The sequence below is a fragment of the Schistocerca americana genome, chromosome 9, assembly GCF_021461395.2.
Source record: "Schistocerca americana isolate TAMUIC-IGC-003095 chromosome 9, iqSchAmer2.1, whole genome shotgun sequence".
NCBI lineage: Eukaryota > Metazoa > Arthropoda > Insecta > Orthoptera > Acrididae > Schistocerca > Schistocerca americana.
Genome location: NC_060127.1, coordinates 113,831 through 138,814, shown reverse-complemented (window position 1 = coordinate 138,814; position 24,984 = coordinate 113,831). Strand labels below are relative to the sequence as shown.

At 49.5% G+C, this 24,984-nt stretch overlaps 2 protein-coding genes across 2 annotated transcripts; both read right to left on the bottom strand.

Moving 5' to 3' along the window:
• Positions 1 to 6,928: 6,928 nt before the first annotated feature.
• On the bottom strand, positions 6,929 to 8,383 carry LOC124551177. Its single transcript, XM_047126166.1, has one exon. It carries the CDS (start codon positions 8,381 to 8,383, stop codon positions 6,929 to 6,931), a length of 1,455 nt encoding a protein of 484 aa, XP_046982122.1.
• Positions 8,384 to 8,396: 13 nt separating this feature from the next.
• LOC124550896 (mucin-5AC-like) lies at positions 8,397 to 10,028 on the bottom strand. Its single transcript, XM_047125673.1, has one exon. The coding sequence runs from the start codon at positions 10,026 to 10,028 to the stop codon at positions 8,397 to 8,399; it is 1,632 nt and encodes a 543-aa protein (XP_046981629.1).
• Positions 10,029 to 24,984: the final 14,956 nt, after the last annotated feature.

Sequence of the window (24,984 nt, the reverse complement as noted above, 5' to 3'; positions counted from 1 at the left end):
ACTAGTGTTCTGATGCAGTTCCTCACAACTGTTCAGTGATTTTGCTTGGACCCTTAGGTTAAAGGTTGGAAGGGGTGGGATTTGGGTTACCTTCCACTTGAGCAGAGATAATTCTTAGTTACAGTTTTAAGAAGTATAAATTTAAAAGAAAGAATATCCATGACTCTATATAAATCGAGTTTTACAAATTTAATGAAAATTTAAGTTAAAATACAGAGTAGACGGTTCTAACCGCACTTAAATAGTTGAATCTAATTCTAATTCGTGGGTTAAGCCCACTACTTAAATATTGAGAGAGGCCGCGTTAGGCGCGGTTACTTAAGTATGTCATCCTTAAGAATATTCCCGCGGTAGGCGCGGCCTTATATACGTCAAACCAGGGGTATGTTGGACCTAATTTAGGAGCTATTTTATTTTATTCGATTCATCTCCATGCCCTGACAGCACACTGCACATGCACGGCTGCCAGCGGCTGGTGTGCCACGCACGCAGGCGGGTCACACACAGCCGGACTTCTCCCCTCTGTCCGCCTTGCGGCAGACGTCACCGGGGTGTCGTGGCAGGAGGGCGTTGCTTCCCACGCTGGCTGGAGACTGCCGGGCAGTAGGCACACGTTTGGCGCCGCCTAGCACCGCGCCAACCGAGGTGGGGGCCATATTCGGCGGACACCACGGAGGGAGGGGCACCAGGCAGCACCGCACGCACCGCTACTGACTCGGCACTGCTGCAGTGCGGCGCGAAGATGGTGTAGCGCCGCGGTCCCGCGTCGTGGAGGAGAATCTCGACGCCGACGTCACGAAGGCACCGACCTCGAAGTTCTCCGACGACTGCAGTCTCGAGGGTCTCGCAGCCTGACGTCAGAGCATGCCACAGTCTAGGGGGACACATACTGGCGGTGGCCAGTAATGTGTTCCACGTAAATGTCGCGGGACCACTTGATGGTGTCAGACACCATCAGCCGCCGCATCAGTTGGCAGTAGCGGCTAGCGATGCCTAGGTGCCGAAGCACTGCATCGTTCTGGCGGTCCCACGCCCCCAGACTGCCGACAACCAGGGCGTCGACAGTGACAGAATAGCCGCGAGCGGCTAATCCGCGCGCAACGTCGGCGTACTTTATCCTCTTCAGTTGCCGAGCGTTGTCGAGCGCAATCCGCCTATTTTCAAAGGGGATCGTCACATCGACGATGGTCACAGACTTCGCGGCCTCGTCGGTTATTACGAGGTCCGGACGCAGCCCACTGCTGTCCCCTATGACGGCTTGGTTGATCCTGATGTCAGGAACAGCAGTGTTTCCTCTTCTTGGCCGCCCAGCGACTGCTGTCGCGAGGCGGTTGAGGACCGCGTTGTGGCGATACTGCAGGGCTGCTGAGTGCACCATGCACGCGTTAATCACGTGCGGGAGCGTCTCGTTGTTGTGGCCACAGCGTCGGCAGGCTTTGTTGTTGTTTGCCCGCCCATCAAAGCGGCGACAACCGTTCAGAGGCACGACTCCGAGCCTGGCGCGATGGATAAAGCGCCAGTCTGCGAAGCGGGTGTATTTGCCTCCCGCTATGAAGTGGTTGGACGCTGTGGACTCCCTGGTACACTCGAACACCTTCCCCTGGTCCGGTTTCCTGAGTAGGATGTGGCGCAGGCGCTGCCTCAGACACTCGCGGAGCGTCCGCGAGAGGAGCCGTTTGGCGCCCCCTCCCACCCGGACATGCTCGACGCCAGTGTTGGCGGTGCGTCCCACGCTGTCATCATCGAGTTGCGGTGCATCGCCGCCATCTTCGAGGTGTCGTGTAGTCCCAGGCGCCGCCCCCTCCGTGGCCGGCTGCGTCACCCCTCCGATGCCGCCGTGTTCCGCGTCGTCAGCGATGGCGGGTCGGCCGCCGACCTCCACCTGCAACTCAGAAAGCAGCTCACTCCAGCGCCAGGTGACGCCACGCGGCGCTAGGCGCCTTGTGGCGTTCCTGACGCGCGTCCACAGTGACTGGATGTCACCTCCGTCGCGTGCGAAGTCACCCTCAGTGCTGCCACTAAGGTAGGTGGCCAAGTCGGAACGACTCGGCTCCCTCCCCAGTCGGCGGCGCGCGGCCGTAGTTAGTGTGGCCCAGGCGATGTCTCGGACGGTGGCGTCGTCGCAGTGCAGCATGCGGAAGCCGTGGACGATCGTCGAGATGTCCGCAGCGTCCGCGAGCGGCGTCAGGCCGCATCCTCCCTCTCCCAGCGCGAGGTACAGCTGTTCGGTGGACGCACGCTGTGGGAGGAACAGCCAAGATTTGACAGCCGCTTTCACTGCCTTGTCGAGTGCAGATAGCGGCCCCTTGCGTACCGCTCCGCCCCGCATGACAAAGTCAAGCCTAGGGAGGAGAAAGACACGCACAGCGTCAATCTTCTGCCAGGGAGCCAGCAGGGAAGCGTCCAGGTGCTGCCAGTCGCGTCGAATTGCCGCGATCGCATCCGTTGGCGTCTGCGAGACTTTGTACCCGGTGGGAACGCCAAGATGGAGGTAGGCGTCACCCGCACCGAGCACGGCCGGTTCTCCCCCTTGCAGGGCGAATACCGAGCCTAGTGTCTGCCGACGGCGGATGTGAAGCGTGGCACACTTCGACGGCTTGAAGGTAAGCCCGGCCCACGTCGCCGCCTCACCCACAACATTGAGGAGCGTCTGCATCGCCTCTGAATCCCGCGCCAGAAGCACGATATCGCCCGCATACGCCAGTGCACTCACACTGACGCCGCTAAGCGGAATACCACACTCATTTCTGAGTGAGGTTGCGGCGCGAAGTACCGGCTCGAGCGCGAGATTAAAGACGATGGGCGACAGTGGACAGCCCTGCTTGACCCCTGCCTGGATCTCTATCTCCTCCGTTAGTCCGTCAGATGTACGGACGCGGGTGGAGCAACCATTGTACATGTCGGCAATTAGATGGTGCAATTGCTCTGGTAGTCCCATCCTGCTCAGTACTCCAAGGAGGTGAGCGTGAGGCACTGAACCGAAAGCATTCGCCAGATCAAGCCAAGCAAAGCATGCTTGGCCTCCCCTGCGCCTTGCATCATCAATTGCCGTCTGCACAATGAAGTTGTGCTCGTAGCAGCCTTCAAACGTTCGGAAGCCCTTCTGTTCTGGGGAGAGCAGGTTCAAACGCTCTGCCCAGAGAGAAGTGCGGTCCGCAACGATTGCAGCAAAGAGCTTAGAGATGGTAGAGCTCAATGCTAGAGGCCGCCAGTTTGTCACGTCCGAGACGTCCCCTTTCTTGTGGATGAGGACGGTAGTGGATATTTTCCACTGCACCGGAGTCTTCCGCTCATTCCAGCAGCGCGAGAAGATCTTAGCTAGCACGTGGCAGCCAGGATCCTCACGTCGCAAGTCCGAGTAGGTGACTCCGTCTGCCCCAGGAGCAGTATTGCTCGCCTTCTGGAGCCGCTGTTGCACCTCTGAAGGGGTGATCGGCGGCAGGACCTCCTCGCTGACATCAGGAGGCGTGGTGGCGGCAAAGTCCGGGACAGCAGCTGGTGCATCTGAAACAGAAAAGTCAGATTTAGCATATACTTTCTTGAAGTGCTCCGTGAGCACGTTGCCATCGATTTGGCAGTACGGCGACGTCTCGCCAAGGACGCGCTGCATCGCCTTGCGCCGGTCCGCGCGGTACAGCTTCTGAATCTCAGACGCTGCATTCGCGTCGTACCGACGCTCGGCGGCCGCCGCGCGCCGTGCGCCACGTCCACCGCGCCGCCCACCGCGGCCGCGTGTAGGGGCAGGGGGAGGGGGATTGGCAGCAGCGTCGGCGCGGCCCTGGCCGCTGCGCGCTGCTGCTGGTGGCCCGTCCTGTCGATCTCCGGCTGCCTGGCGTTGTGGCTTCGTCTCGGCGATCTCGGCGATGAAGTCCTCGACGACCGCGACGAATGCGTCCCACGGTTGGTTGTGGACGCTCTCCAGGGCCGCCAGCCAGCGCCGCTGCCTCTCCGTTAGCCGAGCGTCGGCCGGGGGAGGGGGGGGCGGAGCTGCCTCAGTTGCGCCCTGTTCGGAGGGTACAGGGGGGCCTGTCAGGTCTGGTGAAGGACGGGAGTCTTGCGGCGGGAGGTTGGGACTGGGCCGGTTGTTACGGCGTCGGCGTCTCCTCTTGTTGCTGCCAGTTCTCGGAGATGCAGCTGCAGTCCCTCCGTTCACGTCGCGCCGCTCCGTCGTCTGCGTCGGTGGTGGTGCCGTGCTGCCATCTGGCGTGGGCCGCGCAGTACTGCTTTCGGTCGCCGCGCTGGTGACAGGTGGCGCAGCGGTAGCAGCAGGGGCCGGTGTAGCTTGCGCCGGCCTGGCGCTCGGGTCGGGCGCACCGCGGCTGGTGTTCGCCGCGCCGCCAACAGATGGCCCGGCGGTCGCCAGCGGCCCGCCGCCGGCGCAAGAAACACGAGGTGTAGCTCGCGCCGGCTGATCGGGCGCGCCGGCTCGCCCCGGGCCGCTGTTACGCGGACTGGGTGCCCGACGGTCGCTACCAGATGGCGCAGTGGTCGTAGAGGTGGCCGGTGTAGCCCGCGCCGGCCGGGCGTCTCCAGGTGTAGCTCGCGCCGGCCTGGCGCTCGGGCCCAGCGCACTGCGGCTGTTGTTCGCCGCGCCGCCAACAGATTGCCCAGCGGTCGCCCGCGCCCTGCCGCCGGCGCGAGATACACGAGGTGTAGCTCGCGCCGGCCGCCCAGGCGCGTTGGCTCGCGCCGGGCCGCTGTTACGCGGACTGGGCGGTATGATGCGCCGTCGGTCCGGGGGCGGTGGTCTGCGTCCTGCAGCACGGCGTCTGTCCCTCCGTGGGGTGACTACGTGCCACTCGTTATCTGTAACAGAGGCTGCTTGTTTAGTAGCACTCCCTGCCTGAGCGGAGACGGAGTGACGGGCGTCACTCGACGTAACCGCCGGCAGGGCAGAGGAAACGCGGCGCGTGTACGTCTGCGACCGCACAAGCACCACACCATCCGGTGCATCCGCCGGGCGCGCGGCCATTGGTGCGTCAATCAGCGGCGCGGCTGCGCCGTGAATGACAGCACCAACGGTCGCGGCGAGCGAGGCAGCCTGCCTGCCACTGCCCACCCGCACCCCAGAGCCACCTGTTGGCGGCGTAGCGAATGCGGGCGGCAGTCCCAGGCCGGTACCCACGCTCCCGACAGATGGCGGGCGGGAGGCGCCTGCGGCAGCCGCACGACGTGGCCAGCGTACGCCACTGGGTGCAATGGCCGGCGCGGGCAGCGGCGAGCCGCGGCCTTTGTCGGACACTGCGCCTCTGGCCGGAGCGACGCGTTCGGCGGCAGGCGTCGGCAGCGGGCTGCCTTCACCTCCCGAACTTGCGCTCGGCACTCGTGGCGACGCGGTTGACGTCGCGGAGCGTGTCGGCAGGGGGATGCCAGACCTCCTCGGCGTGCGCACACAAAGTACACACGACGCGGGGGTGGCAACCACCGCCGTCCTGGGCGTCGCAGACGCCTGCACACTCACACAGGGTGAGGGCAAGGCAGCCTGTGAGCCCACCACGCTGCTGCGGGTCAGGACCGCCGCGTAAGTTAAACCTAAGTCCAGCCGGTCTGTCCTACTAGCTTCGGGGACCGGACTGGGCTGTGGCCATAGCCCCTCTCTATTATCTAAGGCTAGGCGGCCTATGGTACTAACTTCCCGAGGCGCTTTCGCCTGTGGCTTTCTCCCAGCACTAACTAAGGACGAAGGGCCTGTCCTACTAGCTTCGGGGGCCCTCGCCTGTGACCTCCCGCCGGCCGACCACTCTGGGTGCCCCAGAGAGCCAGACACGGCATCGTGTCCCATACCCACTCTCCCCCGACTGGCAGCGCCGGGGGTTGCGGAATCTGCATTGCAGAGCCGCTGGTGTAGCCGCAGCGTCTTCAGCCGCGGGTCGCGTCGGCCGCAAAACTGGCACTCGAAAACGGGGACCGTTTCCGGGTCGTGCAGCCTGCTGTAGTGGCGGAGAAGGGCCGAGTGGTCCTTGTACTCGCCAAAAGTTGGTCTCCCGGCAGCCTTGGTGACGAAGCAGATCCGGCAGCGGAAGACCTCCGCCGGCAGCGTCACCACAAGCTCCATCGTTCAGGTCGCGGACCTGAAACAGGAGAATAAGCGCGACCGCTTCCCGGTGCAGTAATCAGTCCATATGAGCTCACATTAAGCTGATAAGAACAGATTTTTATTTTCCAGAGATAATTCTTAGTTACAGTTTTAAGAAGTATAAATTTAAGAAAAATATCCATGACTCTACATAAATCGAGTTTTACAAATTTAATGAAAATTTAAGTTAAAATATATAGTAGACGGTTCTAACCGCACTTAAATAGTTGAATCTTATTCTAATTCGTGGGTTAAGCCCACTACTTAAATATTGGAAGACCGCGTTAGGCGCGGGTGCTTAAGTATATTACCTTAAGATTAATCCCGCGATAGGCGCGGCCTTAGATATTTCAGACCGGGGAAAGTTTGGAACTAGTTTGGGATCTATTTTGTTTATTGCATTCTTCTCCATGCCCTGACAGCACACTGCACATGCACGGCTGCCAGCGGCTGGTGTGCCACGCACGCAGGCGGGTCACACACAGCCGGACTCCTCCCCTCTGTCCGCCTTGCGGCAGACGTCACCGGGGTGTCGTGGCAGGAGGGCGTTGCTTCCCACGCTGGCTGGAGACTGCCGGGCAGTAGGCACACGTTTGGCGCCGCCTAGCACCGCGCCAACCGAGGTGGGGGCCATATTCGGCGGACACCACGGAGGGAGGGGCACCAGGCAGCACCGCACGCACCGCTACTGACTCGGCACTGCTGCAGTGCGGCGCGAAGATGGTGTAGCGCCGCGGTCCCGCGTCGTGGAGGAGAATCTCGACGCCGACGTCACGAAGGCACCGACCTCGAAGTTCTCCGACGACTGCAGTCTCGAGGGTCTCGCAGCCTGACGTCAGAGCATGCCACAGTCTAGGGGGACACATACTGGCGGTGGCCAGTAATGTGTTCCACGTAAATGTCGCGGGACCACTTGATGGTGTCAGACACCATCAGCCGCCGCATCAGTTGGCAGTAGCGGCTAGCGATGCCTAGGTGCCGAAGCACTGCATCGTTCTGGCGGTCCCACGCCCCCAGACTGCCGACAACCAGGGCGTCGACAGTGACAGAATAGCCGCGAGCGGCTAATCCGCGCGCAACGTCGGCGTACTTTATCCTCTTCAGTTGCCGAGCGTTGTCGAGCGCAATCCGCCTATTTTCAAAGGGGATCGTCACATCGACGATGGTCACAGACTTCGCGGCCTCGTCGGTTATTACGAGGTCCGGACGCAGCCCACTGCTGTCCCCTATGACGGCTTGGTTGATCCTGATGTCAGGAACAGCAGTGTTTCCTCTTCTTGGCCGCCCAGCGACTGCTGTCGCGAGGCGGTTGAGGACCGCGTTGTGGCGATACTGCAGGGCTGCTGAGTGCACCATGCACGCGTTAATCACGTGCGGGAGCGTCTCGTTGTTGTGGCCACAGCGTCGGCAGGCTTTGTTGTTGTTTGCCCGCCCATCAAAGCGGCGACAACCGTTCAGAGGCACGACTCCGAGCCTGGCGCGATGGATAAAGCGCCAGTCTGCGAAGCGGGTGTATTTGCCTCCCGCTATGAAGTGGTTGGACGCTGTGGACTCCCTGGTACACTCGAACACCTTCCCCTGGTCCGGTTTCCTGAGTAGGATGTGGCGCAGGCGCTGCCTCAGACACTCGCGGAGCGTCCGCGAGAGGAGCCGTTTGGCGCCCCCTCCCACCCGGACATGCTCGACGCCAGTGTTGGCGGTGCGTCCCACGCTGTCATCATCGAGTTGCGGTGCATCGCCGCCATCTTCGAGGTGTCGTGTAGTCCCAGGCGCCGCCCCCTCCGTGGCCGGCTGCGTCACCCCTCCGATGCCGCCGTGTTCCGCGTCGTCAGCGATGGCGGGTCGGCCGCCGACCTCCACCTGCAACTCAGAAAGCAGCTCACTCCAGCGCCAGGTGACGCCACGCGGCGCTAGGCGCCTTGTGGCGTTCCTGACGCGCGTCCACAGTGACTGGATGTCACCTCCGTCGCGTGCGAAGTCACCCTCAGTGCTGCCACTAAGGTAGGTGGCCAAGTCGGAACGACTCGGCTCCCTCCCCAGTCGGCGGCGCGCGGCCGTAGTTAGTGTGGCCCAGGCGATGTCTCGGACGGTGGCGTCGTCGCAGTGCAGCATGCGGAAGCCGTGGACGATCGTCGAGATGTCCGCAGCGTCCGCGAGCGGCGTCAGGCCGCATCCTCCCTCTCCCAGCGCGAGGTACAGCTGTTCGGTGGACGCACGCTGTGGGAGGAACAGCCAAGATTTGACAGCCGCTTTCACTGCCTTGTCGAGTGCAGATAGCGGCCCCTTGCGTACCGCTCCGCCCCGCATGACAAAGTCAAGCCTAGGGAGGAGAAAGACACGCACGCGGACTGGGTGCCCGACGATCGCTACCAGATGGCGCAGTGGTCGTAGGGGTGGCCGGTGTAGCCCGCGCCGGCCGGGCGTCTCGAGGTGTAACTCGCGCCGGCCTGGCGCTCGGGCCCAGCGCACCGCGGCTGTTGTTCGCCGCGCCGCCAACAGATGGCCCAGCGGTCGCCCGCGCCCTGCCGCCGGCGCGAGATACACGATGTGTAGCTCGCGCCGGCCGCCCAGGCGCGTTGGCTCGCGCCGGGCCGCTGTTACGCGGACTGGGCGGTATGATGCGCCGTCGGTCCGGGGGCGGTGGTCTGCGTCCTGCAGCACGGCGTCTGTCCCTCCGTGGGGTGACTACGTGCCACTCGTTATCTGTAACAGGAGCTTTCTGATTAGTAGCACTCCCTGCCTGAGCGGAGACGGAGTGACGGGCGTCACTCGACGTAACCGCCGGCAGGGCAGAGGAAACGCGGCGCGTGTACGTCTGCGACCGCACAAGCACCACACCATCCGGTGCATCCGCCGGGCGCGCGGCCTTTGGTGCGTCAACCGGCGGCGCGGCTGCGCCGTGAATGACAACACCAACGGTCGCGGCGAGCGAGGCAGCCTGCCTGCCACTGTTCGCCCGCACCGCAGAGCCACCTGTTGGCGGCGTAGCGAATGCGGGCGGCAGTCCCAGGCCGGTACCCACGCTCCCGACAGATGGCGGGCGGGAGGCGCCTGCGGCAGCCGCACGACGTGGCCAGCGTACGCCACTGGGTGCAATGGCCGGCGCGGGCAGCGGCGAGCCGCGGCCTTTGTCGGACACTGCGCCTCTGGCCGGAGCGACGCGTTCGGCGGCAGGCGTCGGCAGCGGGCTGCCTTCACCTCCCGAACTTGCGCTCGGCACTCGTGGCGACGCGGTTGACGTCGCGGAGCGTGTCGGCAGGGGGATGCCAGACCTCCTCGGCGTGCGCACACAGAGTACACACGACGCGGGGGTGGCAACCACCGCCGTCCTGGGCGTCGCAGACGCCTGCACACTCACACAGGGTGAGGGCAAGGCAGCCTGTGAGCCCACCACGCTGCTGCGGGTCAGGACCGCCGCGTATGTTAATCCTAAGTCCAGCCGGTCTGTCCTACTAGCTTCGGGGACCGGACTGGGCTGTGGCCATAGCCCCTCTCTATTATCTAAGGCTAGGCGGCCTATGGTACTAACTTCCCGAGCCGCTTTCGCCTGTGGCTTTCGCCCAGCACTAACTAAGGACGAAGGGCCTGTCCTACTAGCTTCGGGGGCCCTCGCCTGTGACCTCCCGCCGGCTGACCTCTCTGGGTGCCCCAGAGAGCCAGACACGGCATCGTGTCCCATACTCACTCTCCCCCGACTGGCAGCGCCGGGGGTTGCGGAATCTGCATTGCAGAGCCGCTGGTGTAGCCGCAGCGTCTTCAGCCGCGGGTCGCGTCGGCCGCAAAACTGACACTCGAAAACGGGAACCGTTTCCGGGTCGTGCAGCCTCCTGTAGTGGCGGAGAAGGGCCGAGTGGTCCTTGTACTCGCCAAAAGTTGGTCTCCCGGCAGCCTTGGTGACGAAGCAGATCCGGCAGCGGAAGACCTCCGCCGGCAGCGTCACCACAAGCTCCATTGTTCAGGTCGCGGACCTGAAACAGGAGAATAAAAGCTACACTTTGATCTTAGCCAAAAGGCCGAGAAGCGATCTTTGTTCATAAACATTACTAGTGTTCTGATGCAGTTCCTCACAACTGTTCAGTGATTTTGCTTGGACCCTTAGGTTAAAGGTTGGAAGGGGTGGGATTTGGGTTACCTTCCACTTGAGCAGATAGTACACTACTCCTAAGACAAAGATAAAAATACAGGTGGCGGTGGTTGATGACCCAATAACTAGTAAGCATTGCTTACGCTCATTACGGTACCCATGCAATCGTTGAAAAAGATGTTGCATAGTTATATGTCCATCCTGGTTGGTCGGGTACATAGATCGATGTGCATGTTATGTTCATGATTGTAGCTCCAGTAATCACGGCTGGTAAACGGAAAATTGGCCCTGAAATGTCACACTGTGTGCCGTTAATTAAGAGTCCCTGCCCCTGCAATTCTATCCTTTGCGTACTTACCCTGCTCATAACAAACACAAATAACGACTGTGTTTTCCATTACTGAAAATACCCAATGTGGACCCACTTGCTGAAAGAACTGCACCGTGCCAGCTATAATTTCCTTAGGGCACTCTGCGACTGGTTCTTGAGTGTGGAATAGAGAATACTCACAAGATTTGGGAACAGTGTGTAACAATTCTGCGGGGCAGATGGTAACTGGACCTGTTCTACAACGCAGCAAGTCTTGTGCAGCGAGGAACGCATGAGCTTGTCTGTTATATGCCACTAACAGTATTTCCTGTACGTTTAATTGTACGAATTTCTGCAAAATTTCCCACTTGACTGGATACATATGCAAGGCGTAACATTCAAATTTACAATCCTTACATGTTAATGGTTTTATGATATGAATTCTCAGCAGGGTACCCGTCTACGTACTGGTAACAGAGGCCATTTTGTAGTACAGAGATAAGTGTTCGTCTGTTAATGTCGTCAGTAGCTCCAGGGATGCAGGCAATTCCGATTGAAGTTTCTGTAATCCTTCCCAAAGGTGTTCCGAAGGTAACAGTACCAGGGTTAGGTGCCCGTGCATTGCGTGCAACAAAGCCTCCTGTAGTTCCGTGGCTTCTATGCGTGCTTCCATAATACTGTCAGCAAGAAAACAGAGTAGCTTAGCAATTATCAGCTGTGAATCGATGTTATCCAACCGGTACTTGATTGTACCCAAGGCGTGATTGGTTGTGTCGGCTGTGGCCTTCATGTGGGACATCAAGGGCGCGGCCAAAGCTCGCAATTGGCGCGTATTATTAACTACATCTTTCTCCAAACTCTCTAATTGGGTTGTGTGAAGACCTAGCATTCCCTGGTTGCTATTCACATTATCCTGTACCTGCCGTAGCGTTTCATTAATACTTTTAATATCTTCCACGTCAGCGGTCTCAAAAACAGTTTTTAGGATACGTCCACCTGCGTCTAACCATCCTCTTTTTCCTATGGACGTGCGGGATTAACGCTACAGTTTGCCGCAACTGAGCTCATAAGCGTGCAAAAGCTGATCGTAGTAGCTGATATTCCCCCTGTGTGTCATTAAACCTTGACTGATTAGCCACCATGGAATGAAGTTCATGAAATGTATCCTCTGATTTACGGATTTCGTCTTCAACCACCCAAATATTACAGTCCACCCTTAAGGTCCATTGATGTCAGGACATAATTACGCCCCCTTGTCGCGAGAACAAACCGCCACTTGATATAGGACGTACCTTCAAGTCTTCAGCCAAGTTGCAACAGCAAAACAGAATAACTATGCTGATAGATAGTGCACACCTCCCCTCTTCCCTCTTCAGTGCAACCCATGATGCTGGAACTGCTGGTCTTACCAGAACGTCATGCCTCCTGAGAAACAAAATAAAAACGACTCACATCAGCTCTTCCTTTTTACGCATGGCCTAAGAGCATAATAGCATGTTTGATCGCTTCCACAATTAACTTGGTTCTCTTGTTTATCTGCTCCTTCCTTTTTCTTTTTCTTAGATTCTTCTTTCTCTCCACTAGACGTTACTCCAGACAATGATGGAAGTTCCTCAAAATTCCTCTTGAAAGGCCTAATTCGGCTCACATGCACAATAGTAGGGCGAGTTGGAAGCTGTAATTTTACATTCACTGGCAATGTCATCTCGATCACCTGGAAGGGACCTTGATAATGGGATACAAATTATTTCGTTTTGCCTTTTGGCACATACGGATTAGTCATCATCACCCATTGTCCTACATGATATTTGGGTAAAGCCGCCTTCATATTGTGAACTTTGTCCTGTCTCACTAATGCTTTAGTGTTCATTTTTTTCACCTGCCGCCAGATTGTTTTCAACTTTGTGGATAAAACCTTAACAGCCGAAATAACGGTTCCTGGTGGGGTCTTGAGCAATTCAAATGGAGATGGCATCTTCTGACCGAACAGTACTTCATACGGAGGCAATCCTGTACTTTCATGCACTTTTGAGTTGTATGCCGCGGTTACAAACGCCAATAGGGCATCCCAATTGTTGTGTTGAGAATTTACATAGTAACTTAACGGTTAGCTATTTTACGATGAACTCTCTCGGTCCGACGATTAGCCTGCGGGTGTAACGCGCTTGATCTCAATTTCTTTACATGCAACAACTTGCATAACTGGTTCATCAAGTCGGACATTAAGTTTGGCCCTTGATCTGTAATTATAGTTTCAGGTGTTCCGAATTTCAATATCCATTAATTTACCAAGGCGTGAGCCACTGTTTCGGCTCGCTAGTCCAGAATAGCTGTCATAGACATATAGCGCGAAAACTGATCTATTATTGTTAAAACATAGCGATTACCCGCTGGTATTTGCACAAACGGTCCCAAGACGTCTACGCCAAGTAATTGGAGAGGTCTATCCACTTCCAGTAGTCATTGCAACACAATTTTCTGATGGCTCAATTCTGCCCATTGAGCACATGGAATGCAATTCTTTATGTACTGCTCGACATCTTGCCTACGCGTTGACCACCAATAACTCTGTGCTACCCTCCTTTCTGTTGCTCTTCGACCCGAATGACCAGAAGACATTGAATTATGTGGTTGCCTTAAAATTTCGCTTCGCAATTTTTCTGGTACGACTTTGCGTGGACCGTTCCTAGTTTTATGGTACAATATCCCGTCTTCCACGATGAACTGTCGCTGCGAGGTAAATCGTTGACAATCTGTGTCGGTGGTTTGTGCCTCCACCCATTTGTTCTCATTTATTCCTGTGCATTCCATGGCGCATACTTTACGACTCAGACCATTAGCGTTTCCGTGCGATTTACCCGCTCGATGAATCGCTTGAAAATCGTACTCACTAAGATTCAAAGCCCACGAAGTTAATTTACTCGTTTGGTCTTTAAGCCCTAACAACCACTTAAGTGCTGCATGGTCAGTAATCACCTTGAAACGTCGTACATACAAATAACTCTGGAAATAGGTTGTTCCGAAAATTAATGCCAATAACTCCTTGTTGAGTAATTTTTTCTGCATTGTTTAGCTGTCTGGAAGCATATGCTATTGGCTGTTCCTGCCCATCTATTTCCTGAGATAATACAATACCCAAAGCAAAATTGCTAGAGCCACAAGATAATATAAACTGTTTACTAAAATCTGGAAAAGCCAAAACCAGGATAGATGTTAACAAATTTTTTAACTTTTGAAAAGCCCCTTCGTATTCTGCTGACCAGTGAAATTTTGCCCCCTTCTTCAACAACTGCATGAGGGGTCTTGCAATTTCCACAAATTTTGGAATATATCTCCTGTAAAAATTGGCGAGACCTAAATAAGACTGCAGCTCTTTTACTTTTGTAGGTGTCGGAAAATTCATTACCGCCTCTACAAGTTTTGGATCCGTGTGGACACCCTCCTGTCCTACAATATGACCTAAATAACGAACTTCTTGCAACAAAAAATGACATTTTTCCATATGAAGAGTTAACCGCGCTGCTTTCAGAAGATCGAAAAATTCGCGCAAATGGTGCACGTGTTCTTGCACGTCCTTTGAGAAAACAATTATGTCCTCCAAATATACCATACACTGATCAGGTTTCAGCCCTCGTAACACACTATCTAGTAACCGTTGGAAGGTTGCCGGAGCATTTTTGAGTCCAAAAGGCATTCGCCGATACTGAAAACGACCCGTAGGTGTTGAAAAAGCTATCTTCGGTCGGTCTTCCGGGGCGACCTCCAACTGGTGGTACCCGCTTCGAAAATGCAAGGTCGTGAAGTACCGACACTGATCCAAATTATCCAGTTTCAGTGATATTAGGGAGGTTGGAAGCCCTGCAGCTAGGTGACTAGCGCGAGTTTTGGTGTTCTCGTAAAGATAAGTCATTGTAGATTATAAAACATATAGTTTAGTACCGATTACGTGGTAAATAGGTGTATTAGTGTGCCTTATAAGTGTACCATTAAAGGTTTCATTTTTCTCTACGTAATATAGCACAAAACGCGAAAAGATCGTACAGTCGTATTTTCTGTTTACGTTTTGCTGCAGTAAATCTATAGAATTTCGTTTAGTTTTTCCTTGCTCTCTCCAGCAATTTAACTTAGCGTACCTCTTCATTATTTAACTAGCATTTCCGGAAAGTAGCGTAAAGTTTAAATTGTTGTTTTAGAAACTTTGCACTGTTGTTTTTATTTACACTCAGTTGCGTATAGGCCAAATTTGTGGAACCATATTTTCGTGTTTATCTGTAATTTAACTTACTTATTCTTAATAAACTATTACGTTTATCATGAGCGAAAAGTGCTTGACTTGCCGTAGAATTGTTAGGTCGGGGCTTTGGTGTGATGGGTGCTGTAGTTTTTCCCATGTGGGTGACTGCAGTGGCGTGGGAATAGGCGAAGTATGTGAGACTCATCAGTGGTTTTGTAGGATTTCTAGTAGAGATAGGAAGATGCTAGAACAGGAGGGGAAAATTGCCGCCCTTAAGGCTGAGTTAGACAAGGCCAGGGGTGATCTTGACAGGTTAAGGAGGGAGAAGGGTAAAGAGAGGTGGGAAGTGGCAACAGGCAACAGGAGGAACAGGCCTAGAACTTTGTCTGACAGCTTCGTGGTGAATGTGGAAAATAGATTTGACCTGTTGCTTCAGTTAGAAGCTGGTGAGCCTCAAGCAGTTGCAGGTGTAGACAGGGTACAGCAAATTGAAAAATGAGAATGTAGGGAAATAAGTAAAGAGAAAGAAAGTGTTGTTGTTAGGTAGTTCCCATGGAAGAGGTGTTGGCCAACTTTTACAGGATGAACTAGGATCAGAATACCAGGTCACCAATGTTTTTAAACAGTACTGGTGTGGAGCAGGTGACAGAGGATTTAGGGGCACTTTGCAAAGATTTCACTAAGGAAGACACCGTGGTTATAATGGGTGGGGCAGGTAACAGTATTGACAGAGATCCTGAGTACAGTATAGAGTGTGACCCGGATAAGATTGCATCAGCATCGAAGCATACTAGTGTTGAGTTTGTATCTTTTCTTGGGTGCCATCACTGACCTCATTTGAACTCTTTTGTCAAGAGAGTTAATTTGGAGCTGGAACGGCTGCTTATGTCGGGTGCAGGGTCACACATTGGTGTGGTTCCTGATGATTCTCTCAATAGGTGGGATTATACTAGGCATGACCTTCACCTCAACAGGAAGGGGAAGGGTAAATTGGCTGGGGAAATAGCAGGAAAGTTAAAGGGGCGAGGCACTGTCATGAGTGGTAAAATACCAGTGGTTATAGGGTTCAGAAAAGACCCTTTTTAGGGCAGGGAGAACAGAAAGAAAGCAAATTTTAAGAGAGGTTAGAACTGAGACAAACCTTCAGTTTGAGAAAGAAACCAAAAAACATAATTCTAGCTTATTACATTAGCATAAACAGCTATTGGTTAAGAATTTTCAACAGTCAACGGATATTTTAACTCTACCCAATTTTAACTCAGTCATTATGAAATGTCCGCTATCTTTATAGCATCAAAATAGTCGAGAACTGAGAAATAAAATTAATGAATTAACTATCTGCATAGATGAATTACAGTCTTCAAACCCAGATGACATAATCTGCCTCTCTGAACATCATGTGACCACTGGTATAGAACTTTTAAGTGTTGCAGGGTTTAGGTTAGCATCTCACTTTTGTAGATGAGAAATTGAGAAAGGAGGAGTTGCCACATTGATCAGGAAGTGTCATAAATTTAAGAACACAGACATTCATAAATTTTGACTGGAACAGCATATGGAAGCATGTGCAACAGAAGTAGAATTCACAAAAAATCCTTCATATTATTAAATGTATATCGAGCACCTGCAGGTAACTTTAATCTGTTTGTAAACCACCTTGAAGCTGTACTGGCCCATTTAACAACCAAAAACAAAGAAATAGTGGTTGCTGGTGGTTTCAATGTAGAGTTCTTTAAAGACTCTCCCAATAATAACTTATCTGAGTTAGTAACATTATCATTCAATTTAATTCCCACTTTAAGGTTCCCCACAAGGGTAGCCAATTGCTCACAAACAGCCATTGATAATACCTTTATAGAAAAGTCCAATGAACAAAATTATATTACAAAACCAATAGTCAATGGTCTCTCAGACCATGAAATGCAGTTCCTTCTGTTAAATTTTAATACTGAACAGGATATAAAATCTGTTAAATCTGAACTCAAGACGGTAATCAATAAGCCAAAATTGATTATTTTAGGACACTCCTCAGAGACATTCACTGGACTGATGTTTACAGTGCTCATGGCATGAATGAAAAATATAACACTCTTGCTAATAAAGTGCTTACCTTATTCTAACACTGTTTTCCCCCAAAACTTACCAAGGTTAGAGCAAAGTCTACAAAGAAGTCATGGATTACTCAAGGTATAGCGGCATCTTGTAAAAAAAAAGAAGAAAAGAAAACTGTATCTGTCAATCCAAAACAGCTCTGATGTTGATGCTATAGCACATTACGAGAAATACTGCAAAATATTAAAGACTGTAATATGGACATCAAATCAAATATATTACAAGGAAAAGATAGTCATATCAGGTAACAAAATAAAGGCAATATGGGATATAGCGAAGGAGGAGACTGGTAGAACCAGACATGAAGAGGAACAAATAGCATTAAGAGTAAATGATGCATTGGTGACACATGTGTATAGTGTTGCAGAACTTTTTAACAAACATTTTATAACTGTTACTGAAAAGATGGGGTTGTCAGGTTCGGCAGATGCTGCTATGGAATACTTCAGACCAGACATTTTAAGTAACTTCCATAATATGAATTTGCCCCTACTCTCCAAGCAGAAATAATGTCCATCATAAAATCTGTAAAATCAAAAACATCTAGTGGGTATGATGAAATATCAACAAAGTTAATTAAAAATGTGATTCTGAGCTAAGAAACATATTAAGCTATCTGTGTAACAAGTGGTTTATCAGTGGAATATTTCCTGAATGGTTGAAATATGCCGAAGTTAAGCCACTGATTAAGAAGTGAGATAAAGAAATAGCATGAAATTTCACTGTTGCCAGCATTCTCAAAAATTTTAGAAAAAGTAATGTACAACAGGCTTTATAACCATCTTAACTCAAATAACATTCTGTCAAAGTCACAGTTTGAATTTCTAAAGCGTTCTGATATTGAGAAGGCTATCTACACTTACAGTTAAAAAAATGTGCTTAATTCATTAGACAAAAAATTGCAGCCAACTCGTATATTTTGTGATCTGTCAAATGCATTTGACTGTGTAAATCACAATATCCTTTTAAGTAAATTAGAATATTATAGTGTAACAGGAAATGGTGCAAAATAGTTCAAATCTTATATTTCTGGCAGGAAACAAAGGGTGTTATTAGGAAAGAGACATGTATCAAGATATTAGGCGTCATCCACCTGGGAACTAATTACATGTGGGGTCCCACAAGGTTCCATTTTTGGGCCCTTACATTTTCTTGTGTATATCAATGATGTTTCATCAGTAACATTACTAGATGGCAAGTTCGTTTTGTTTGCTGATGATAAAAACATTGCAATAAATAGCAAATCAAGTGTAGTCTTAGAAAGATCAGACAATAAAATATTTGTGGACATTTATCACTGGTTCCTAGCCAATTCTTTGTCGCTAAATGTTGAAAAAACACACTACATGCAGTACAGAACACGTAAGGGGTGTCCCATGAGTATATGTCTAACATAAGATGAAGATAGAAGAAGTGGACAGTGTTAAATTCGTGGGATTACAGCTTGATAATAAATTCAACTGGTAGGAGCACACCACAGAACTGCTGAAGCGTCTTAACAAATCTCTATTTGCAATGCGAATTGTGTCAGACATGGGGGATATAAAAGTGAAAAACCTGGCATACTATGCTTACTTTCATTCTATAACGCCATATGGGATTATTTTTTGGGGTAACTCATCAAGCCAAGCAAAAGTTTTACGGGCACAAAAACGTGCAGTAAGAGTTATATGTGGTGTGAACTCAAGAACACCCTGCAGAAGCCTGTTTAGGGACCTAGGGATGCCAACTACTGCTTCCCCTTATATTTATTCCTTGATGAAATTTGTCACTAAAATATATCACTTTTTAAAACCAACAGCTCAATTCATGGGATCAATACTAGAAATAATAATAATCTTTATTAGGATTTAAAGTCACTTAGTCTTGTACATAAAGGTGTGCATTATTCAGGAACACACATTTTCAGTAACTTGCCAGCAGCCATAAAAAGCTCAACAACCAATGAAATTCAGTTTAAGAGAAGCCTAAAGGATTTATTGGTGGCCAACTCCTTCTACTCCATTGATAAAACCAACTGATTTATATATATATATATATATATATATATATATATATATATATATATATATATATATATATATATAAGGGGAAGCAGTAGTCGGCATCCCTAGTTCCCCAAACAGGCTTCTGCAGGGTGTTCTTGAGTTCACACCACATATAACTCTTACTGCACGTTTTTGTGCCCGTAAAACTTATATATGTATATATATATATATATATATATATATATATATATCCCCCCATGAACCATGGACCTTGCCGTTGGTGGGGAGGCTTGCGTGCCTCAGCGATACAGATAGCCGTACCGTAGGTGCAACCACAACGGAGGGGTATCTGTTGAGAGGCCAGACAAACGTGTGGTTCCTGAAGAGGGGCAGCAGCCTTTTCAGTAGTTGCAAGGGCAACAGTCTGGATTATTGACTGATCTGGCCTTGTAACAATAACCAAAACGGCCTTGCTGTGCTGGTACTGCGAACGGCTGAAAGCAAGGGGAAACTACAGCCGTAATTTTTCCCGAGGGCATGCAGCTTTATTGTATGATTACATGATGATGGCGTCCTCTTGGGTAAAATATTCCGGAGGTAAAATAGTCCCCCATTCGGATCTCCGGGCGGGGACTGCTCAAGAGGATGTCGTTATCAGGAGAAAGAAAACTGGCGTTCTACGGATCGGAGCGTGGAATGTCAGATCCCTTAATCGGGCAGGTAGGTTAGAAAATTTAAAAAGGGAAATGGATAGGTTGAAGTTAGATATAGTGGGAATTAGTGAAGTTCGGTGGCAGGAGGAACAAGACTTCTGGTCAGGTGACTACAGGGTTATAAACACAAAATCAAATAGGGGGAATGCAGGAGTAGGTTTAATAATGAATAGGAAAATAGGAATGCGGGTAAGCTACTACAAACAGCATAGTGAACGCATTATTGTGGCCAAGATAGACACGAAGCCCATGCCTACTACAGTAGTACAAGTTTATATGCCAACTAGCTCTGCAGATGACGAAGAAATTGAAGAAATGTATGATGAAATAAAAGAAATTATTCAGATTGTGAAGGGAGACGAAAATTTAATAGTCATGGGTGACTGGAATTCGAGTGTAGGAAAAGGGAGAGAAGGAAACATAGTAGGTGAATATGGATTGGGGGACAGAAATGAAAGAGGAAGCCGTCTGGTAGAATTTTGCACAGAGCACAACAAAATCATAACTAACACTTGGTTTAAGAATCATGAAAGAAGGTTGTATACATGGAAGAACCCTGGAGATACTAAAAGGTATCAGATAGATTATATAATGGTAAGACAGAGATTTAGGAACCAGGTTTTAAATTGTAAGACATTTCCAGGGGCAGATGTGGACTCTGACCACAATCTATTGGTTATGACCTGTAGATTAAAACTGAAGAAACTGCAAAAAGGTGGGAATTTAAGGAGATGGGACCTGGATAAACTAAAAGAACCAGAGGTTGTACAGAGATTCAGGGAGAGCATAAGGGAGCAATTGACAGGAATGGGGGAAAGAAATACAGTAGAAGAAGAATGGGTAGCTTTGAAAGATGAAGTAGTGAAGGCAGCAGAGGATCAAGTAGGTAAAAAGACGAGGGCTAGTAGAAATCCTTGGGTAACAGAAGAAATATTGAATTTAATTGATGAAAGGAGAAAATATAAAAATGCAGTAAGTGAAACAGGCAAAAAGGAATACAAACGTCTCAAAAATGAGATCGACAGGAAGTGCAAAATGGCTAAGCAGGGATGGCTAGAGGACAAATGTAAGGATGTAGAGGCCTATCTCATTAGGGGTAAGATAGATACCGCCTACAGGAAAATTAAAGAGACCTTTGGAGATAAGAGAACGACTTGTATGAATATCAAGAGCTCAGATGGAAACCCAGTTCTAAGCAAAGAAGGGAAAGCAGAAAGGTGGAAGGAGTATATAGAGGGTCTATACAAGGGCGATGTACTTGAGGGCAATATTATGGAAATGGAAGAGGATGTAGATGAAGATGAAATGGGAGATATGATACTGCGTGAAGAGTTTGACAGAGCACTGAAAGACCTGAGTCGAAACAAGGCCCCCGGAGTAGACAATATTCCATTGGAACTACTGATGGCCGTGGGAGAGCCAGTCCTGACAAAACTCTACCATCTGGTGAGCAAGATGTATGAAACAGGCGAAATACCCTCAGACTTCAAGAAGAATATAATAATTCCAATCCCAAAGAAAGCAGGTGTTGACAGATGTGAAAATTACCGAACTATCAGCTTAATAAGTCACAGCTGCAAAATACTAACACGAATTCTTTACAGACGAATGGAAAAACTAGTAGAAGCCAACCTCGGGGAAGATCAGTTTGGATTCCGTAGAAACACTGGAACACGTGAGGCAATACTGACCTTACGACTTATCTTAGAAGAAAGATTAAGGAAAGGCAAACCTACGTTTCTAGCATTTGTAGACTTAGAGAAAGCTTTTGACAATGTTGACTGGAATACTCTCTTTCAAATTCTAAAGGTGGCAGGGGTAAAATACAGGGAGCGAAAGGCTATTTACAATTTGTACAGAAACCAGATGGCTGTTATAAGAGTCGAGGGACATGAAAGGGAAGCAGTGGTTCGGAAGGGAGTAAGACAGGGTTGTAGCCTCTCCCCGATGTTGTTCAATCTGTATATTGAGCAAGCAGTAAAGGAAACAAAAGAAAAATTCGGAGTAGGTATTAAAATTCATGGAGAAGAAATAAAAACTTTGAGGTTCGCCGATGACATTGTAATTCTGTCAGAGACAGCAAAGGACTTGGAAGAGCAGTTGAATGGAATGGACAGTGTCTTGAAAGGAGGATATAAGATGAACATCAACAAAAGCAAAACAAGGATAATGGAATGTAGTCGAGTTAAGTCGGGTGATGCTGAGGGAATTAGATTAGGAAATGAGGCACTTAAAGTAGTAAAGGAGTTTTGCTATTTGGGGAGCAAAATAACTGATGATGGTCGAAGTAGAGAGGATATAAAATGTAGGCTGGCAATGGCAAGGAAAGCGTTTCTGAAGAAGAGAAATTTGTTAACATCCAGTATTGATTTAAGTGTCAGGAAGTCATTTCTGAAAGTATTCGTATGGAGTGTAGCCATGTATGGAAGTGAAACATGGACGATAAATAGTTTGGACAAGAAGAGAATAGAAGCTTTCGAAATGTGGTGCTACAGAAGAATGCTGAAGATTAGATGGGTAGATCACATAACTAATGAGGAAGTATTGAATAGGATTGGGGAGAAGAGAAGTTTGTGGCACAACTTGACCAGAAGAAGGGATCGGTTGGTAGGACATGTTCTGAGGCATCAAGGGATCACCAATTTAGTATTGGAGGGCAGCGTGGAGGGTAAAAATCGTAGAGGGAGACCAAGAGATGAATACACTAAGCAGATTCAGAAGGATGTAGGTTGCAGTAGGTACTGGGAGATGAAAAAGCTTGCACAGGATAGAGTAGCATGGAGAGCTGCATCAAACCAGTCTCAGGACTGAAGACCACAACAACAACATATATATATATATATATATATATATATATATATATATATATATATATAAACATTCCACATGGGAAAAATATAAATAAAAAACAAAGATGCTGTGACTTACCAAACGAGAGAGCGCTGGTAGGCGCTGTTGTTGTTGTTGTAGTCTTCAGTCCTGAGACTGGTTTGATGCAGCTCTCCATGCTACTCTATCCTGTGCAAGCTGCTTCATCTTCCAGTACCTGCTGCAGCCTACATCCTTCTGAATCTGCTTAGTCTATTCATCTCTTGGTCTCCCTCCACGGTTTTTACCCTCCACGCTGCCCTCCAATACTAAATTGGTGAGCTCTCGATGTCTCAGAACATGTCCTGCCAACCGATCCCTACTTCTAGTCAAGTTGTGCCACAAGCTCCTCTTCTCCCCAATTCTATTCAATACCTCCAAATTAGTTATGTGATCTACCCATCTAATCTTCAGCATTCTTCTGTAGCACCACATTTCGAAAGCGTCTATTCTCTTTTTGTCTAAACTATTTATCGTCCACGTTTCACTTCCATACATGGCTACACTCCATACAAATACTTTCAGAAACGACTTGCTGACATTTAAATCTATACTCGATGTTAACAAATTTTTCTTCTTCAGAAGCGCTTTCCTTGCCATTGCCAGTCTACATTTTATATCCTCTGTACTTCGACCATCATCAGTTATTTTGCTCCACAAATAGCAAAACTCATTTAGTACTTTAAGTGTCCCATTTCGTAATCTAATTCCCTCAGCATCACCCGACCTAATTCGACTACATTCCATTATCCTTGTTTTGCTTTTGTTGATGTTCATCTTATACCCTCCTTTCAAGACACTGTCCATTCCGTTCACAACTGCTCTTCCAAGTCCTTTGCTGTCTCTGACAGAATTACAATGTCATCGGGGAACCTCAAAGTTTTTATTTCTTCTCCATGGATTTTAATACCTACTCCGAACTTTTCTTTTGTTTCCTTTGCTGCTTACTTAATATATAGATTGAATAACATCAGGGATAGGCTACAACCCCGTCTCACTCCCTTCCCAACCACTGCTTCCCTTTCATACCCCTCGACTCTTATAACTGCCATCTGCTTTTTGTACAAATTGAAAATAGCCTTTCGCTCCCTGTATTTTACCACTGTCACCTTCAGAATTTGAAAGAGAGTATTCCAATCAACATTGTCAAAAGCTTTCTCTAAGTCTACAAATGCTAGAAACGTAGGTTTGCCTTTCCTTAATCTTTCTTCTAAGATAAGTCGTAGGGTCAGTATTGCCTCACATGTTCCAACATTTCTACGGAACCCAAACTAATCTTCCCCAAGGTCGGCTTCTACCAGTTTTTCCTTTCGTCTGTAAAGAATTTGCGTTAGTATTTTGCAGCTGTGACTTATTAAACTTATAGTTCGGTAATTTTCACATCTGTCAACACCTGCTTTCCTTGGGATTGGAATTATTATATTTTTCTTGAAGTCTGAGGGTATTTCGCCTGTCTCCTATATCTTGCTCACCAGATGGTAGAGTTTTGTCAGGGCTGGCTCTTCCAAGGCTCTCAGTAGTTCTAATGGAATGTTGTCCACTCCGGGGGCCTTGTTTCGATGTAGGTCTTTCAGTGGTCTGTCAAACACTTCACACAGTATCATATCTCCCATTTCATCTTCATCTACATCCTCTTCCATTTCCATAATATTGTCTTCAAGTACACCGCCCTTGTATAGACCCTCTATACAGGGTGAGTCACCTAACGTTACCGCTGGATATATTTCGTGAACCACATCAAATACTGACGAATCGATTCCACAGACCGAACGTGAGGAGAGGGGCTAGTGTAACTGGTTAATACAAACCATAAAAAAATGCACGGAAGTATGTTTTTTAACACAAACCTAGGTTTTTTTAAATGGAACCCCGTTAGTTTCGTTAGCATATCTCAACATATAAACAAATACATAATCAGTGCCGTTTGTTGCATTGTAAAATGTTAATTACATCCGGAGATATTGTAACCTAAAGTTGGTGCCGAGTACCACTCCTCCGCTGTTCGATCGTGTGTATCGGAGAGCATCGAATTACGTAGGGATCCAAAGGGAACGTTGATGGACCTTAGACACAGAAGAGACTGGAACAGCACATTATGTCCACATGCTAACACCTTTTTATTGGTCTTTTTCACTGACGCACATGTACATTACCATGAGGGGTGAGGTACACGTACACACATGGTTTCCGTTTTCAATTACGGAGTGGAATAGAGTGTGTCCCGACATGTCAGGCCAATAGATGTTCGATGTGGTGGCCATCATTTGCTGCACACAATTACAATCTCTGGCGTAATGAATGTCGTACACGCCGCAGTACATCTGGTGTAATGTCGCCGCAGGCTGCCACAATACGTTGTTCAAATGGCTCTGAGCACTATGGAACACAATACGTTGTTTCATATCCTCTGGGGTTGTAGGCACATCACGGTACACATTCTCCTTTAACGTACCCCACAGAAAAAAGTCCAGAGGTGTAAGATCAGGAGAACGGGCTGGCCAATTTATGCCCGTGTGTGTTACAACACGCAACTGAACGTCGGCGGTTTCAAACGTCAACTTTAGGTTACAATATCTCCGGATGTAATTAACATTTTACA

Bases quoted from the DNA above. Each gene is read 5' to 3' on its own strand.
- LOC124550896 (XM_047125673.1), bottom strand. From the start codon at position 10,028: ATGGAGCTTGTGGTGACGCTGCCGGCGGAGGTCTTCCGCTGCCGGATC.
- LOC124551177 (XM_047126166.1), bottom strand. From the start codon at position 8,383: ATGCGGGGCGGAGCGGTACGCAAGGGGCCGCTATCTGCACTCGACAAG.